This window comes from Esox lucius, chromosome 11 (genome assembly GCF_011004845.1).
Source record: "Esox lucius isolate fEsoLuc1 chromosome 11, fEsoLuc1.pri, whole genome shotgun sequence".
NCBI classification, from domain to species: Eukaryota; Metazoa; Chordata; class Actinopteri; order Esociformes; family Esocidae; genus Esox; species Esox lucius.
The window spans coordinates 38,407,231-38,424,295 of record NC_047579.1 but is presented as its reverse complement, the minus strand read 5'-3'; the positions used below and the strand labels follow the sequence as shown (position 1 = coordinate 38,424,295).

The 17,065-nt window shown below is 44.7% G+C and overlaps 1 protein-coding gene across 4 annotated transcripts; it reads right to left on the bottom strand.

Moving 5' to 3' along the window:
- Window positions 1-6,617: 6,617 nt before the first annotated feature.
- abi3a (ABI family, member 3a) lies at window positions 6,618-17,012 on the bottom strand. Of its 4 annotated transcripts, none has more exons than XM_010874400.5 (11): window positions 16,410-17,012; window positions 14,423-14,593; window positions 12,754-12,933; window positions 10,838-10,896; window positions 10,168-10,269; window positions 9,497-9,789; window positions 8,928-9,053; window positions 8,512-8,643; window positions 7,770-7,865; window positions 7,273-7,383; window positions 6,618-7,156 (listed from the first exon to the last, which is right to left on the bottom strand). In XM_010874400.5, the coding sequence occupies exons 1-11, from the start codon at window positions 16,539-16,541 to the stop codon at window positions 6,993-6,995; spliced, it is 1,566 nt and encodes a 521-aa protein (XP_010872702.1). In that variant the 5' UTR covers window positions 16,542-17,012; the 3' UTR covers window positions 6,618-6,992. The 4 variants fall into 4 exon arrangements, with proteins under 4 accessions (XP_010872702.1, XP_034151231.1, XP_034151230.1 ...); XM_034295340.1 differs by lacking the exon at window positions 16,410-17,012 and adding an exon at window positions 15,952-16,238 and having other exon boundaries at window positions 12,754-12,947; XM_034295339.1 differs by lacking the exon at window positions 16,410-17,012 and adding an exon at window positions 15,952-16,234.
- Between the last annotated feature and the right edge of the window lie 53 nt (window positions 17,013-17,065).

The window sequence follows — 17,065 nt, the reverse complement described above, 5'->3', positions numbered from 1 at the left end:
CAATTACCGATGTGAATAGACAAGTTAAAAGTGATGTAACGTCATACTGTCTCTTATTAACCAGGTGATTGGATACTGAATGCTGATTGGATGATAGCCATGGTATATGTGACCGTATTCCATGGGTATGATATAACATCAGTTTTTTTAGCTCTCATTCTGTTGGTAAACAGTTTGTAAGAGCAATAAGCCATCTCGTAAGGTACTGCTAATTGTGATATATAGGCAATACAGCACGGCTAAGCGCCCTGTTTGAGCAACTATCCATTTTGTATTGTAAGTAGTTAATGCAAGACACTGTCCTAGGACACTTACTCTAAAATGGGGAACGAGACTTCAAAGGACATCTTGAGAAGTTACGCAACAGCAGCACCACAGAAGAAACCTGTAATTGAAAGATAAGACCTTGGGTTATCATCCCTTTCACTTCCTCATAAAACTTTGTATTGAACACGTCTGTAATCTCACGTATGGCCCTCTAATTTCAATGGACAGTGAACTGAACATTTGTTGTGAAACCACTCAGAACACTGGGTAATTACAAAATGCCCTTCTGTGATTACATTACCTCTTCCCGCTTCCAGCCAGTCATTAAGGAGGAACATTCAGGTCACTGTGAAGCATTGACCTAGTTCAGATGGAGCTGATAATGGCTTTGTGATGTGTTGAAAACCTGGTTGCTGTATACTGACCAACAAAGTGCATTTGGAAAGTATTCCAACCGCTTCACTTTCTCCATGTTTTGCTGTGTCACAGACTTACTTTAAAATGTATGTAAGTATTTTTTGCCATCAATCTACACACAATAACCCATAACGACAAACCGCAAAATTTTTTTTTTGCAATGCCTACCAATTTATTGAAAATAAATAAAAGATGGAGTCCACTGTGCTTCTGGGAATTTCCAATGCTTTAACTATTTTTTATAATGTCCCCAAAATCTATGCCTCAACACGATTCTATCTCAGACGTGTACTGAGACTTCTTTGGACTTCACGGATGTATTGTGAAGCGTTGGAACTTACACAGGCAGGTACTGTATGTGTCTTTGCAAATCACATCAAATCAACTTTATTTTCCATAGTTTTTTTTTTCAAGGATCATCAGACACCGAATGCTTCTGGGATAAAGATTTTTGAATACATTGTCCAAAATGTGTTTTGTCATTATGGGATCTACATTGTGTGCAGATTCAAGGCAAGAAATATTTTTTTAATCATTTAAAAATTCACTAACAACAAAATGTGTATAATGTGATACCTTGATCACTGTAGATAACTGGATACTTGGTGATTCAACCAATTTGTTCACAATGCCCATTAGGGTTTGTTGGTCCCACTGTCACGACCCTACCTTTGTCATGACCAGCAGCGTCGTTAGGCCTGGGCATCCGGGGCTAAAGCCCCGGTTCTTTTATCAATAGCCCCGGATCACAAATACCCTACCACTGTCACGACCCTACCACTGTCACGACCCTACCACTGTCACGACCCTACCACTGTCACGACCCTACCACTGTCACGACCCTACCACTGTCACGACCCTACCACTGTCACGACCCTACCACTGTCACGACCCTACCACTGTCACGACCCTACCACTGTCACGACCCTACCACTGTCACGACCCTACCACTGTCACGACCCTACCACTGTCACGGCCCTACCACTGTCAGGACCCTACCACTGTCACGGGCCTACCATTGTCACAACCCTACCACTGTCACGGCCCTACCACTGTCACGGCCCTACCACTGTCACGACCCTACCACTGTCACGACCCTACCACTGTCACGGCCCTACCTCTGTCACGGCCCTACCACTGTCACGACCCTACCACTGTCACGACCCTACCACTGTCACGACCCTACCACTGTCACGACCCTACCACTGTCACGACCCTACCACTGTCACGACCCTACCACTGTCACGACCCTACCACTGTCACGACCCTACCACTGTCACGACCCTACCACTGTCACGACCCTACCACTGTCACGACCCTACCACTGTCACGACCCTACCACTGTCACGGCCCTACCACTGTCAGGACCCTACCACTGTCACGGGCCTACCATTGTCACAACCCTACCACTGTCACGGCCCTACCACTGTCACGGCCCTACCACTGTCACGACCCTACCACTGTCACGACCCTACCACTGTCACGGCCCTACCTCTGTCACGGCCCTACCACTGTCACGACCCTACCACTGTCACGACCCTACCTCTGTCACGACCCTACCACTGTCACGACCCTACCACTGTCACGGCCCTACCACTGTCACGACCCTACCTCTGTCACGACCCTACCACTGTCACGGCCCTACCACTGTCACGGCCCTACCACTGTCACGACCCTACCACTGTCACGACCCTACCACTGTCACGACCCTACCTCTGTCACGGCTCTACCACTGTCACGACCCTACCACTGTCACGGCCCTACCACTGTCACGACCCTACCACTGTCACGGCCCTACCACTGTCACGGCTCTACCACTGTCACGACCCTACCACTGTCACGGCCCTACCACTGTCACGACCCTACCACTGTCACGACCTTACCACTGTCACGACCCTACCTCTGTCACGACCCTACCACTGTCACGACCCTACCACTGTCACGGCCCTACCACTGTCACGACCCTACCACTGTCACGGCCCTACCACTGTCACGACCCTACCACTGTCACGACCCTACCTCTGTCACGGCCCTACCACTGTCACGACCTTACCACTGTCACGACCCTACCTCTGTCACGGCCCTACCACTGTCACGACCCTACCACTGTCACGACCCTACCACTGTCACGACCCTACCACTGTCACGGCCCTACCACTGTCACGACCCTACCACTGTCACGACCCTACCACTGTCAGGACCCTACCACTGTCACGGGCCTACCATTGTCACAACCCTACCACTGTCACGGCCCTACCACTGTCACGGCCCTACCACTGTCACGACCCTACCACTGTCACGACCCTACCACTGTCACGGCCCTACCTCTGTCACGGCCCTACCACTGTCACGACCTTACCACTGTCACGACCCTACCTCTGTCACGACCCTACCACTGTCACGACCCTAGCACTGTCACGACCCTACCACTGTCACGGCCCTACCACTGTCACGGCCCTACCACTGTCACGACCCTACCACTGTCACGACCCTACCACTGTCACGACCCTACCACTGTCACGACCCTACCACTGTCACGGCCCTACCACTGTCACGACCCTACCACTGTCACGGCCCTACCACTGTCACGACCCTACCACTGTCACGACCCTACCACTGTCACGGCCCTACCACTGTCACGACCCTACCACTGTCTGCCAGTCATCTTAGATATCCAGAGCCTAAATTTGCTTACTAACAAGGTGATAATAGGTATCAATTGAGGAAATTTAGAAAGGCCAACATAGCAAGAAAATAAATTTGAGGAGTCATACATTTGATGAGTCATAAGCTTGAGACAATAAACAATGAGACAACAAAAATTTGAAGCATGTTTACCTATTTGGACAACTAATTGTGTGAGATGGGAACTTATCTCAATTTTAACCCCATCACAGACACCTGATACATTTTAAAGTGTTCTGTATTGTTCACTATTATTGACAGTGGACGCACATCCAACCATCGGCACCAACCAAACTTTTTGTGAGGCAGATTGCTGTTACATCTGAACTTGATCAAATTCAGTGCTTTTGGTTAATATCAAGTAACAAAAAGGCAGTGTTTGTTTATGGGCTGAAGAAGTTGATGTCATGTGCCTTCTAGATGAAAACCAACAGATTCTTTATTTAACCACAACACAACAACCGGTCAGACATTACACAAGATTCGTGTAAATATAAAACTTAGAGTCATTCTAAGACAGTCTTATAGCAAAAAAAGTAAGAAGAAATGTTGAATACCGTGTTGTGTTTCGATTGGTATGTTATGTAAAAGTAGCCTAGATAAAAAGACAGCTTTAAGTGCCCAGTGGTGTTCAGCTTTAAGTGCTCACATGGGTTTACCATAACTTAATAGAAACACATGACACCTCTGATTCATCCATTTATAGTCCAGCTGATACAAGTGAACCAAACGCCCAACAACAAATATAGGAAATGAACACTGAAGACACTCAAGATAATATCCTTGCCACACATGGCCAAAACTAAAATTTTAATCCTAGTAATTAATTCAGTGTTCTGTAGTATAGAACTGTGTTAAGTTTGTGTTAGGGTTGTTCATGTCTTTCTCTACCTTGACCAAGAAACCCAGGGAATTGACTGAACGTAATTTCAATAAGCCCACATGTAGGTAACAACCAAAAGTGCAGGAGTCAAGCAGAAGGAGTCAAAGAACACTTCCATTAGAAAAATCCCAACTAGCTAACTAACCACAGTTCTTAACCAAGTAAAAAAAAAAAAATGTATTAACCCATGAATCAATTCATGTTCCAGGCTGGAGTAGATTTGTGTTCTATACTGATCTATAGTAACACAAAGCAATAACAAAAAACTTTAAATAAAATGTACCTATAGCTTACCTTTTAAGCCCGCTGCCAATTCAGTGAATCTGGGACTTCACTGGAAATGAACGTGTGCGCTGTACGTGTGTGTGTACAAATGTGTGAACACCGAATATCGTTGTACTGTATTTTGAGTGTGAATGTCTGTCTGTGTTATCAGGAAAAGGGTGTGCTTTGAGGCTAAGGGTTAAGGTTACTGGTTTATAACAACACTGTGCTGTTTAAAGGCACAGCACCTGGGATTCAAAGCAAGGCCATTTTGAAACTGGCTAAGTGGGTGTCACAATGTGAGGCTGTTTCACCCGCTATCGCGACAGGTGTGGTGGTTAGGTTTAGTTTGTCACTCCTACTCACAGCAGACACAGTAAACATGTTTTTCCTATCATTGATTTTTAGATTTGCATAAGAATTGAGATTAACATACTGTGATCTGAAGGGGATTGTTGATCATGATCCAACAAAAATCAAATTGAAAAGAAATGATTTACAAAAGCTAAGCATTTATTTAGGAACAAGGGAACTACAATATAACATTGTTCAATATAAATGTATATATATATATATATATATATATATATATATATATATATATATATATATATATATATATATATATATATATATATATATATATATATACACATATACATACACACTCAACAAAAATATAAATAAAACACAAACTGTCCCATGTTTGAAATAATATGTGTTTCGTGTTTCCAGATAAAGGCATAATAAAGTTAATTTGACAGATTTACATGCACTGTAAGTCAGGACATTTCGGAAAAAGGTTGCATTTATATTTTTGTTCCGTGTGCTAATAAACCCTAAATGAAAACATTAATACATTTAAAATCCTTTAAATATTACACTCTCATTACATCACTAACGGGACAACCTTTTTCAACATGGGATTAAATTCATAAAAATACTTTCTGGTATAATTGTTGCTATAGTCCATATATTACTTAGTTCTTAGTTTGAATGTAACAAAGAATATTAGTGCAAGTCCAGTGAGGGGGACAGGTGAGGCAGTCCCACTGACAAAAACAACTAAAGCAACTTGGTGAAATTCAACACTACTGTTGTTTGCTCCTTGGGGTTTAAGGCCGGGTGTTTCTGTAAAAGCACTTTGTGACAACTGCTGATGTGAAAAAGGCTTTATATATACATTTGATTGATTGAACCCTGGTCCTGGATAACCCTTTCAAGGCCAAATGAAAAAAAGAATCCCCCTGTCGACATTTTAGAGCAGTGTTACCCTCCCTCTGCTTCACTATTCCACTCCTGGCCTTCCACTCACCAGTCTGGCTTTAAGACCAGCTGTGGCCAACCTGGGTCCTGCAGTACCAGGGACAGGATTGGATTGTCGGTCTACAGCAGGGCTGCCCAACCCTGTTCCAGGAGATCTACTGTCCTGTAGGTTTTCTCTCCAACTCTTATTTAGCACACCTGATTCTATTAATTAGCTAATGAAAAGCTTAACTGGGTTAGTCACAAATGGGGTTGAAGAGAAAACCTACAGGCGGGTAAATATCCAGGAACAGGGTTGGGCGGCCCTGGTCTACAGCATACATGTCAAACACATTATATTTCACAGTTTGGGACAAATTCATCTGAGGGTAACAGCAAGGCCAAACTAGTTAAGAACAACTGGTTTTACAGTTGGTGCATAACCAAATGGAACTACAAGACAGAGCTACAAAACCGTGCAGAAACTTCCAACTGTACTATCAGTGAAGCATTCACCAAAGTCATGGTTAATAAGCAAAATGAGTTTTAAGTCTTTTTCTAGCCTTAAGTTGTCATCCTGCTAGTGATCCATGTGCTAATGTTAAATTAGCCCCTCAGATTACATCTTGGCTCTGTTTCAGGTAAATCCTCTTATCATTCCTTTTGTAAACAGTTCTGTAAACGTTTCTGCAAAGCTAAGTAACTATGGCCCTATGAGAAACAATGTAAAACCCACTAGCACAGAGGCAGACAACTCTGGTCCTAGAAGCCCGAAACACTTCTGGTTTTCTCCTTCTATTTTTAAGTACAATTAACAACAAAATGTATTGCTTATACAGATGTGAAAAGGTATGGCTAAAAATGTTTTATACTCTTTTTTTTTTTTTTTTTTTACATCAACATGAATCCCATACAGGGAGCGAACAAAAGTATTTTATGAATTGTAATCTGTATTTTATGAATTGAAGTGCATATTCAAATGTATCATATGCATCAGTATATGTACTTGGAAAAAGACATTTGTTTCAAGATATATTATTTGGCCAATTTTTGGGTAGGGGCACACCTTATTAGACTTGTCAGGTAATCATCAAGCCCCTTGATTACTGAATCAGATGTTCCCTGTCCAGGGCTACAACAACATTGCAATATGCCTGGGGGTCCCTGAGCAGAGGGCAGAAGAATCAGGGGTCAAGGTGTTGTCCAGGGACAGAGCCTATTTGTTCAGACATCAGGTGCAGGACTCCACGTAGTTCCCTGGGAAGAAGCCCTCTTGTCCGTTGAGCTGTCCCTCACACCAGCCGTCTTCGTTCCTCTTGGTCACGTAGATTATGTCTCCCTCCTGGAAAACCAGGTCCCCATGCTTCCCAGTGTTGTAGCTGTACAGCGCCACCACTAGTAGGGTAAAGGAATTGCGATGAGACAACCATGACGCCATCCAAACATCAGCCAACCGCGGGGCCCTGACAGCTTGCTGGGACTACATGGACGCCAAATGTGCAATATCATACCTTTGTCCATAAACGGTGCCGGGGCTGTGACGTCATAATCCACGGGGGGAGGTAGGGGCGGCATGGTGTCCTCATAAAACAGCGGTGGAGGCGGCGCCGGGATAACCAGATCTGCAGGATTGTACCGAACGGCTTACAAACCCAGAACTTATAGGCTGCACCATCTCATGAATGCCAAGTGTTTGTCAGTCTCGTTTCCACGGCATAAAACCCTTGTTTTGAGGAGTCCCCAGTATTGAAATTCTGTGAAACTCTACATTACAATGAAAAACACTGTCCAACACATCTACAAAAGACAAGACAAATACGCTATGGATCCAGCGGCTGCTGGACTTTACAGGACAGAATTTGTCCCTGGCTTTACCTTCCAACACAGGACACTCAACAGCAGCAGTGGCAGTAGTAGCAGAAAAGACGCCGTCATTCAGAAAGAAAGCACTCTCTCCCCCCCTAGTGGCCTGGGGTGTGTACTGCAGTCTCACACAGTTCTCACTTACCCAGGTGCTCCAGACGGGCTGGCAGCCTGGACAGGGGGCTCAGCGACACAGGAGGGGCGAGAGGAGGAGGGTATGGAGGGGGAGGGGGGATCATGACTAACAGGCAAGATCACATAGGGAGAGGGTGACGGAGAGAGGTCACATCAGATCAACCAGGGCAGAGGGGACTCTGGTGATGCTAGCGATAACATTAGAGCTAGCACTTATTGTTTTTGCAAAAGCAGGGCTTTAAGTTGCATTGAAGATCCAAAGAAAATACTGAACTGATTATGCCTCACATATGTTCTGATCAGAGGATAATATTAGTCAGTTGTGTTTGTTGGTTTTAATAGCGATGAACAATTGTATCGCCTTTTTTCAGTCTACAGTACAATAATATCAGTAATCAGACAGTGTTCTCACCCCCTTAGGTGTGAGAACACTGTCTGCTGAATGACCACAATGCAGAAATAAACATGATATAGAATGTGCTTGAGGTATTTACAAGATTTACATCTTGGTCATTTAGAAGACACTCTTTTACACTGTGTCTTACAGCCAGTGTTGAAATGGACCTACATATTTTAGTATACTTAAAATACATGATTGGAAATAGCATTCTAGCACACTTCAAATACATTCCTAATCCATTTCAAATATAGTAATGACAACATTAAATATATTTGGAAGGTGTTATATATTTATATAATTGGACCACAGCTAGGGGCATGACCTGGGAGGGGTGTTGCCCAATTGGCCTTACGTGATTGGATGGATGGCAGGAATAGCGAGCGAGTATAGAGCGAGCGAGAGCTAGGGCCCGTACGGACCCTGAGGGACACGGAGCGCGAGCTGGGAGGGTGACGGCGCACACGAGACCGTCTGGGCTGCGGAGCTGAGCCGGAGAAAGAGAGACAGGTCACAGGTAAATATTAAGCACACAGACCGAACTGAGCCCAATAGCGAGACAGGTCACAGGAAAATATGAAGACAGACAGACCCAGAGAGACAGACAGACCCAAGACAAATATCAATCAAATAATATACACAAAATGTTTTCAACATATCTAAAGACTTCCTGTGAGGATTCATTGTAGACACCTTTGAAAAGCATTAGTTGAAGTTCCTTTACAAGTCTTTAGGACAGGGTAGCGAAACAAACCAACGTGCTCTACTTACCTCCATCCAAATGGTCACCCAGCAGAGTGGGCGGGCCCGGGAGCCCTAGGCCCTCACTGATTGGAGGAGGGAGAATCTCCTCAGACGGTGGTGGCATAGGGGGCGGGAAGCTGTTTTCTTCAGCCACTGAGAGAAGACATCATGGCAAAAATATCCTCTTAAGTTGACACTCAGCAATTTATTTTGCAACTAGGCTATAAATGCTTTCTGTTTGTATCTCAAGTTTCTTGTTTTTGTGGGTTTACTGCCACCATGGTGGAATCATTATCATGTGGGCGTTTCTGGGAAGATGTCTGCAGTGTTTTCATTTCCTCCCGCATACTTAGCAGTGTGGAAAACAACAAAAACAAGCGACATGTTTCACACAGACACAAAGAGGATGTTGGGTGTCATTTTCATTAAAAAAAATGATCTTACTGTTTCTCACATAAAATGTTTGTACTATGTATGTATAATGTATGCCATATGTATAGGCATGTACTACGTTTGTATGTATTATGTATACAGCACACTATTAACAGTACAAACAGAGTTCACGATATTCATTAAAGGGTTATGTAATCACTTACCAGTCTCTAGTGGAGGTGGGGCCGGGGGAGGGGGGATCCCAGCATGGCCCGGAGGGGTGTTGACCAGGGGCAACGGAGGAGGAGCCGGGACATCCAGGGAGGTGGAGGCAGGTGGTGCAAAGGGAGGAGGGGGTGGAGGCGGAGCTGACATCGCAGCGTCACCATTCTCCATCAGAGAAAAGGGTGGGGGCGGAGGTGGGTCCTCCTCCAGCAGGGTGCTGATGATGTCAGAGTCCGGGGATGAGGGCCAGTTGGGGACCACAGGGGGAGCCACGGCCTTGCCGAAGCTGGACCTATCACAGGAGGGATAATATCTTAGGTAGCTGGACCTATCACAGGTAGGATAATATTTCAGGTAGCTGGACCTATCACAGGAGGGATAATATCTGAGGTAGCTGGACCTATCACAGGAGGGATAATATCTGAGGTAGCTGGACCTATCACAGGAGGGATAATATCTGAGGTAGCTGGACCTATCACAGGAGGGATAATATCTGAGGTAGCTGGACCTATCACAGGAGGGATAATATCTCAGGTAGCTACAAGCTATTCCACAAACAGTATAAGTCCAGAAACACCTCACACAGTAGTCATGTGACATGTAGAGCGTGTGGTGGTCAGTGTCAAAAGTTACGTGTCATACGACTTGCATTTCCAGGAAGAGCTTTTACCCAATGGAGCGGTCACTGAGAGAGGTGACAGAACCCCCCTGTGACATAGAGGGGGCCACGGGACACTGGACAGGCTCCGGGGGCGCTCTAGAACTGCTCCTGCTGTTACCACACACACACACACACACACACACACACAGACACACACACTGTAAGGGCTGTCAATTCAGACAGATCAGCATTTAAAACACGCTTTTTCCAACACTTTCAACATGATAGTGCGTCCAAAGGACAGTCAGACATTTTATTTCCACACTGCCAGGTTTTTCGTTTTGGCATAACTACATTGTCAAAGCTCTGCACTCTCTCCTGCCCACATTAAATCTCTCTTTGGCTGAACAGCATTCAATTGCCATCTGAATGAACACACAAACACGAGTGGACAGGAGGTGTGGTTAGCCGTGAATAGTGTTTACCCTTGTTCCTCAAACTCTGAGCACACGCACGCGCGCACACACCGCCATACCAACACTTTTTTCTTGTGCAAACCTTTCTGGTCTTTAAGTAAAGTTTCTTACATGCCACTGAGAAGAGAGGAAATGTGGAAACTAGGCTTCCTGTCTACAGGATTTTGACAGGAAGTGAAACACAAACAGTGAAACGATCAGAGACAGACAGACAGGCAGACCAAAAAGGCAGCGTGAGAACAAGTTAGTCTGAAGGAGCCAACCTGATAGTTCCACCATGTTTCCGTGTTGATCCTGCTCTGTCCAGCAGTCTGCCAGAGTCCTGTGGGGCAGAGGTGACATGAGAAAGAAAAGAGGGAAAAGAACCAAAAATAAGAGGTTGTTTTGTCGTATGTGAGTGTGTGTTTATGTTTGTGTGTGTGCATGTGTATGTGTGGGTGTATGTGTGGGTGTGTGCGCCCACATCCACTGTAGTAGATGAGTGAACAGTGTTGGAGCATCAATGAAGCGGCTTAGCCTTGGCAGCACTAATTAGTGCGTCCAGAAAGTTTCCCACGGTACACAGTGGCTGGCTGCTTGTTCAGTGTGTGTGATGTATAATCTGTGTGTGTGTGTGTATGTGTGTGTGTGTGTGTGTGTGTGTGTGCCTGCTAACACCATTTGCAACAGTCAGCTCCTCTCCAGTTGAATCTGGACAAGAGGCAATATAGTCAAATAAAATGGCAGCTGACCACAGCAGTTCAAGTTTTCAAAAGTAGTTTTCCTTTCACCAAAGTTTTTAACCATTTGTACCACTCCTCCTGAAACTGTAAGGCAGTCACCAGGTCAATTTGGTTCATAGCAGGACCAAGACAAGAGTGGGAGTGAACCATTACTTTAGAGGCATGGCAGTGAACCGTTACTTTAGAAGCATGGGAGTGAACTGTTATTTTAGAGGCATGGGAGTTAACTGTTACTTTAGAGGCATTGGGAGTGAACCGTTACTTTAGAGGCATGGGAGTGAACTGTTACATTAGAGGCATGGGAGTGAACCGTTATTTTAGAAGCATGGGAATGAACCGTTATTTTAGAAGCATGGGAGTGAACCGTTACTTTAGAGGCATGGGAGTGAACCGTTACTTTAGAGGCATGGGAGTCAACCTTTACTTTAGAAGCATGGGAGTGAACCATTACTTTAGAAGTATGGGAGCTGGTAAAAAACATTCCTTTACGTTCTCTGAATGTTATCCAAAGTCTCACAACAAAAAAACTTCTATTCAAAGGACTCCTTTCACTCTAAAACTTGTCTTTTCAAAGACAGGCCTGCCAACTGCAAATCCTTCCCAGTATGTGTATCTATGTGAGTTTGTGTTTGTGTGTGTCTGTGCGTGTTTGTGTTCGTTCATGTTTGTGTGTGTTTGTGTGTGTTTGAGCGTGTTTGTGAGATGAAATGTGGTATTGTTGTGAGGTGAAATGTCTTAGTGTTTTAAGGTGAAATGTCTTAGTGTCGTCAGGTGAAATGTCTTAGTGTCGTCAGGTGAAATGTCTTAGTGTTGTCAGGTGAAATGTGTTAGTGTCGTCAGGTGAAATGTGTTAGTGTCGTCAGGTGAAATGTGTTAGTGTCGTCAGGTGAAATGTCTTAGTGTCGTCAGGTGAAATGTCTTAGTGTCGTCAGGTGAAATGTGTTAGTGTCGTCAGGTGAAATGTGTTAGTGTCGTCAGGTGAAATGTGTTAGTGTTGTCAGGTGAAATGTGTTAGTGTCGTCAGGTGAAATGTCTTAGTGTCGTCAGGTGAAATGTGTTAGTGTCGTCAGGTGAAATGTCTTAGTGTCGTCAGGTGAAATGTCTTAGTGTCGTCAGGTGAAATGTGTTAGTGTCGTCAGGTGAAATGTGTTAGTGTCGTCAGGTGAAATGTGTTAGTGTCGTCAGGTGAAATGTCTTAGTGTCGTCAGGTGAAATGTCTTAGTGTCGTCAGGTGAAATGTCTTAGTGTCGTCAGGTGAAATGTGTTAGTGTCGTCAGGTGAAATGTGTTAGTGTCGTCAGGTGAAATGTGTTAGTGTCGTCAGGTGAAATGTGTTTGTGTCGTCAGGTGAAATGTGTTAGTGTCGTCAGGTGAAATGTGTTAGTGTCGTCAGGTGAAATGTGTTAGTGTCGTCAGGTGAAATGTGTTAGTGTTGTGAGTACTTGTTCCCTGTCTCACCTTCATCCCGTGTCCCAGTGTGTCCAGATCTGAGTAGACGATAGAACTGCGGGTGTACTTCCGTTTGGGCTCTTTGCCTGTTGCCGGGGGGATTATTTTGTGACTGCGGGGAACCCTCTTGGCTGTGGTGAAAACCCCAATCTCTCTCCGGGCCACTTTCTCCCTGTGCATGTCCACCGTCTGCAAGACAGGAGCTGGACAATGTTGCCAGGTACCATGAGGACGCCATGGCGACGAGCAACACACTCAACAGAAACCTACAGATTGCATGCGCCAGTTTGAATTGTGCCTTTTTAAAAGTAAAAATAAAACATGGGATTGTGCCAAGAGGCACGACATCTAAACCAATACCATAGGACTTAGTTAACTGTTGATCATTTTGGGAGTTGTGTTGAAAAGCGCAGAAGTGCCGGGTCTTTGCGTGACAGACACCGCACAGGGATAAATTCCCCAGTTGGCGTGTTCACCGCAAATGGCTGAGCGGTACCCTTTCTCCATCCCCAGCATTGTGTCAATACATTCACCAAAGTGGTCATTTTGTCAAACCATCTCACCACCCCTTAAATCATTGAAGCCCTACTATGCAGTAGTAAGAGACCTTTCATCGGGTGCCAGAAGACAAAGGACAACATCAATCAAAGGTTAGCAGGAAGTAACCCTCAGAATAGAGAACACTGGCGGCTTTCATTCCATCCCAGCCTCTAGTGTACTCTGTGGTGAAAGTCAAAGGTCAACGTGTAGCCCCCCCCCCCCCCACACCCCACCCCAGGTGACCTGGTTTTGTAGGGGCATGCTGTGCACTGAGCATGCAGGAATGTCTGGGGTGTGAGCCAGCTTTGGGAACCATGTGAGAGGGGCCAGTAGAGCTTCAGGGGGGCGCTTGGTGCCCGAGAGATAGAAGGTGTGGGAGATGCTGGGGACGGATATATCAGCTATTGTGCACGGAAGAAGGCAAGGGGGTTTAAAAACTGAGGCCCTGGCAACCAACCCAGGTGGCCAGAGACACATTCTGGGGCCTGGGGGAATGGATGGTTAGAAGGGTAGAGGATGATCAGATTGAGAGGGAACCAACCGGAAACCAACCTGCTTCAAGATGTCAATGTTCATTCCAGTAGCCAACGTGTCTTAACGTAATCCCTACCGCCGAGCTGCACTTACCTCTTACCCCCCCCCCCCCCCCCCCCCCGATGTGTGCTCAGGACCCTTTTATCCTGCGGGGACACTGCGTGGCCATGCAAAACGTCAACCACTATGTAATGAAGCTTGGTGACAGCACAACAGCTGTGTGTCTTAATGCCGACAGTGACCGGTCAGAGAGTTGTAAGAGGTTCAGGTCAAACTGGCTCCGCAGCATTCATGTCACATGCTGCGCATCTTCTACACAAAGACATGCATCCTTCACAATCAGTAAAAGCTGCTACACTGTCCCCATTGAGTCTTGTACAATGGTAATCTCCAAACCCAAGAATCGCCAAGGTTTAATCTGCATTTAATGTGCATTCATTCTAACTTGGAAATGGAAACACTGAGGGGGAACACACCATTTCGGTAGATTATTTTCTGGTGTTGCCGGCAGAAAGTGACATTGGCCCAATGCTGATGGCAACCAAACACATCCATTGAAGCTGAAGCGTGAGATGGAGAGCTGCTGCGCTATGGTGCCTCCTACCTGTCCAATAAGATTGACGGAGGACTCCAGGTGCCTGAGCTGGGAGTTCTGGGCGTCCAGTAGCTTGAGGACATTGGTAGCCAGGGTGCTGATCTGGTAGGCCACGCTGGCCAGGGACTGGGTGGTGAAGTTCTTCGTCTCCTCCAGGGCCTTAGCCGCATCTGCTCCTCCCTAGGGGGGAGCAGACAGGGAAGGAGGGAGGCAGTGTGATGAGTCAATACGGAGAGGGAGTTTTATTATGATAACTGCAACCAACCGGGGAAACGTCTGCTTATTTCTATACGAGTTGGAGAAAGTAGTTAATTATGTTGATTGGTCATACTGTATCATGCTGCTGATGTATCTGAGAAGACCAACAAATTCAGAATGTACTGTATCAGTCTTAATTGGAATGCCTTTGCATCACTCATTTCTTATTATTATACTCACACAGCAAGCAGCAACTGAAATCCAAGAAAGAATGAGAGATTACATTACAATTAAAATACTACTGTTCTGCTGTCTCAGTTACTCATTAATGACCAGAACAACGATGTGACACGAGAAAGAAGTTCCCTTCCATTGACCCCCAACAAACAGAACAGTGGAGAGTTTTTGTAGACATAAAGCACAGATTGAGACAGAACCTCCGACTGAGAATGTCTGATTCTGAGGTGTGCCTCTGTCTACACAGCAAGCTGAACAGGAAGTCTGTGCATCTACATGACAGAAGTGAAGAAGCACGTAGCATTTGTTTGAAGGGACCTATATAAGGCAGGCTTGAGATCTGCATGCTGTTGAAAGCAGGCTTTATCAGGTAACGCTGATTACACATTAACTTCTTAACGTTGGCTTGGTGGAAGAATCATCCGCTGATGGACAGGAGCACCATCCAAAACCAACTGATATCTACCTAAGTCTAGAACAAAACCACACAATAGGTCACGTGACCAAACTACTTTTTCTGTGTCAACCGTTTGTTCACTGCTTCTGGCACATCTTAACAAGGCACAATTTTGTTGAAGCACCCTCCTACCTCTAGAAGTTAAAACAATTATTGCTCCTTGTAAATATTAAGACGGATAGGCCTGTCTTTCTAGAGGCTAAACAAATCTGCTCCTCCTTAAAATTGTTAGCAGAAGTAGTTAGAGGTTCCACTTCATGAGTGCAACATTCATGGTAGAAATATGAATTTTGTCATGAGTATGAATTTAACGCTAGAGTAGTAAGCTGTGCGAAAAACGTTATTAAATGAGATGAGGGGAGTACTGTATGTGTCAACCATCACTCTCAGTATATACTCCAGACTCTTGCAGAATATGTACTACAGACCAAAGTAATATGTAATAATGCACAGTGGTCAAAAATCTGTTTACTTGGTTGTAGTCAACTAGTTACATACGACACCGAACATTGTTAGGCCAGTGTTTTTAAAAATGTATTAACTGATTATAAGATTCTTTCGAAATTAACCAGAATGCACAATTTTCAACAAAATAACTGAAATATTTAGAAGCAACCATATAGCATGAGTATGACATATCACATACCTTTATAATGGTCTGAATGCATTGGTAAACTGTTCGTTATAGCTATTACCCATCTAGGGGGCTTGTCCAGGCACTCCGTGGTGTGTCGTATAAATGACGTGTGGTTTAAACCGCGGGCATGTGCATTATTGATTTAATTATTAGATGAAAGATATAGGCCTACAATTCCACCAGTCCTTTTCGCACATTCACATTTAGCACAGCAACACGGTGCTGCTATACAACGAGGCTTCTACCAAACTAAGAGACACTCTATCTACATTTTATTGCAATACTTTAAAGATTTCGGAAAATAGAAAACAGAGGCAAAATTTGCATTGATATTTTCGCTTTGTTCAACTTCCAATCCATTTAACATGATTATGATACATGCCACTTAACTTGAAGTAGGAAGTCGAATTTAGACCGATCAACGCATTTAAATGAATGATAGCCTCTGACCTTAACTACGATCTCACCTGCAGATAGTTGGTCTCGCAGTATTCGGCCACTTTCAACAGGTTCTTGTGGTTGTCCAATAGGGCTTGTCTTGCTGACGGAGCCTCTTCAAATATTTGTCTAATTTCATCCTTACTGCTTTGGTCCTTCATGATGCACCTCTGCGCAATTATTTGAAGACCCGCGGCGACGGTAACCACTGACTTTTATGACTTTTATGAGCTAACAAAAATCACTTTAGATATCGCGGAGACATCATCAGTTTGCAGAAGCAGTAGACCATCAAAAGTAGGGCTGTGGACTCTCCAGACTTGCCTTATTGAAAAAGAGAAGCAGTTTCGCTTATCTTCCACTCCGACTGTTACTCAAAGCGAAACGTATTTTAAGAACCGTGTTAGGGTCGTTTAGCTCGCGTCGTGTTCCTCTTTCTAGAATGGTTTGTCATTTGCGGTTTCTCAGTCAAGTGTTCTCAGTCAAGCATTTGCTCTTTCGTCCTGCCTCGAGGTGTATGAGCGCGCATAATAAATAATATATTAAATGGACCCCTACATATTTTCCCTATAAATTAATGTCACATAAGTTTCATCCGCCATAAAAAAAATATTCAACCAGAAAGTAATATGTACTGTCTGACAACAAAATATAACAGGTCAGCCTCAGCATCCAGGCAAATTAG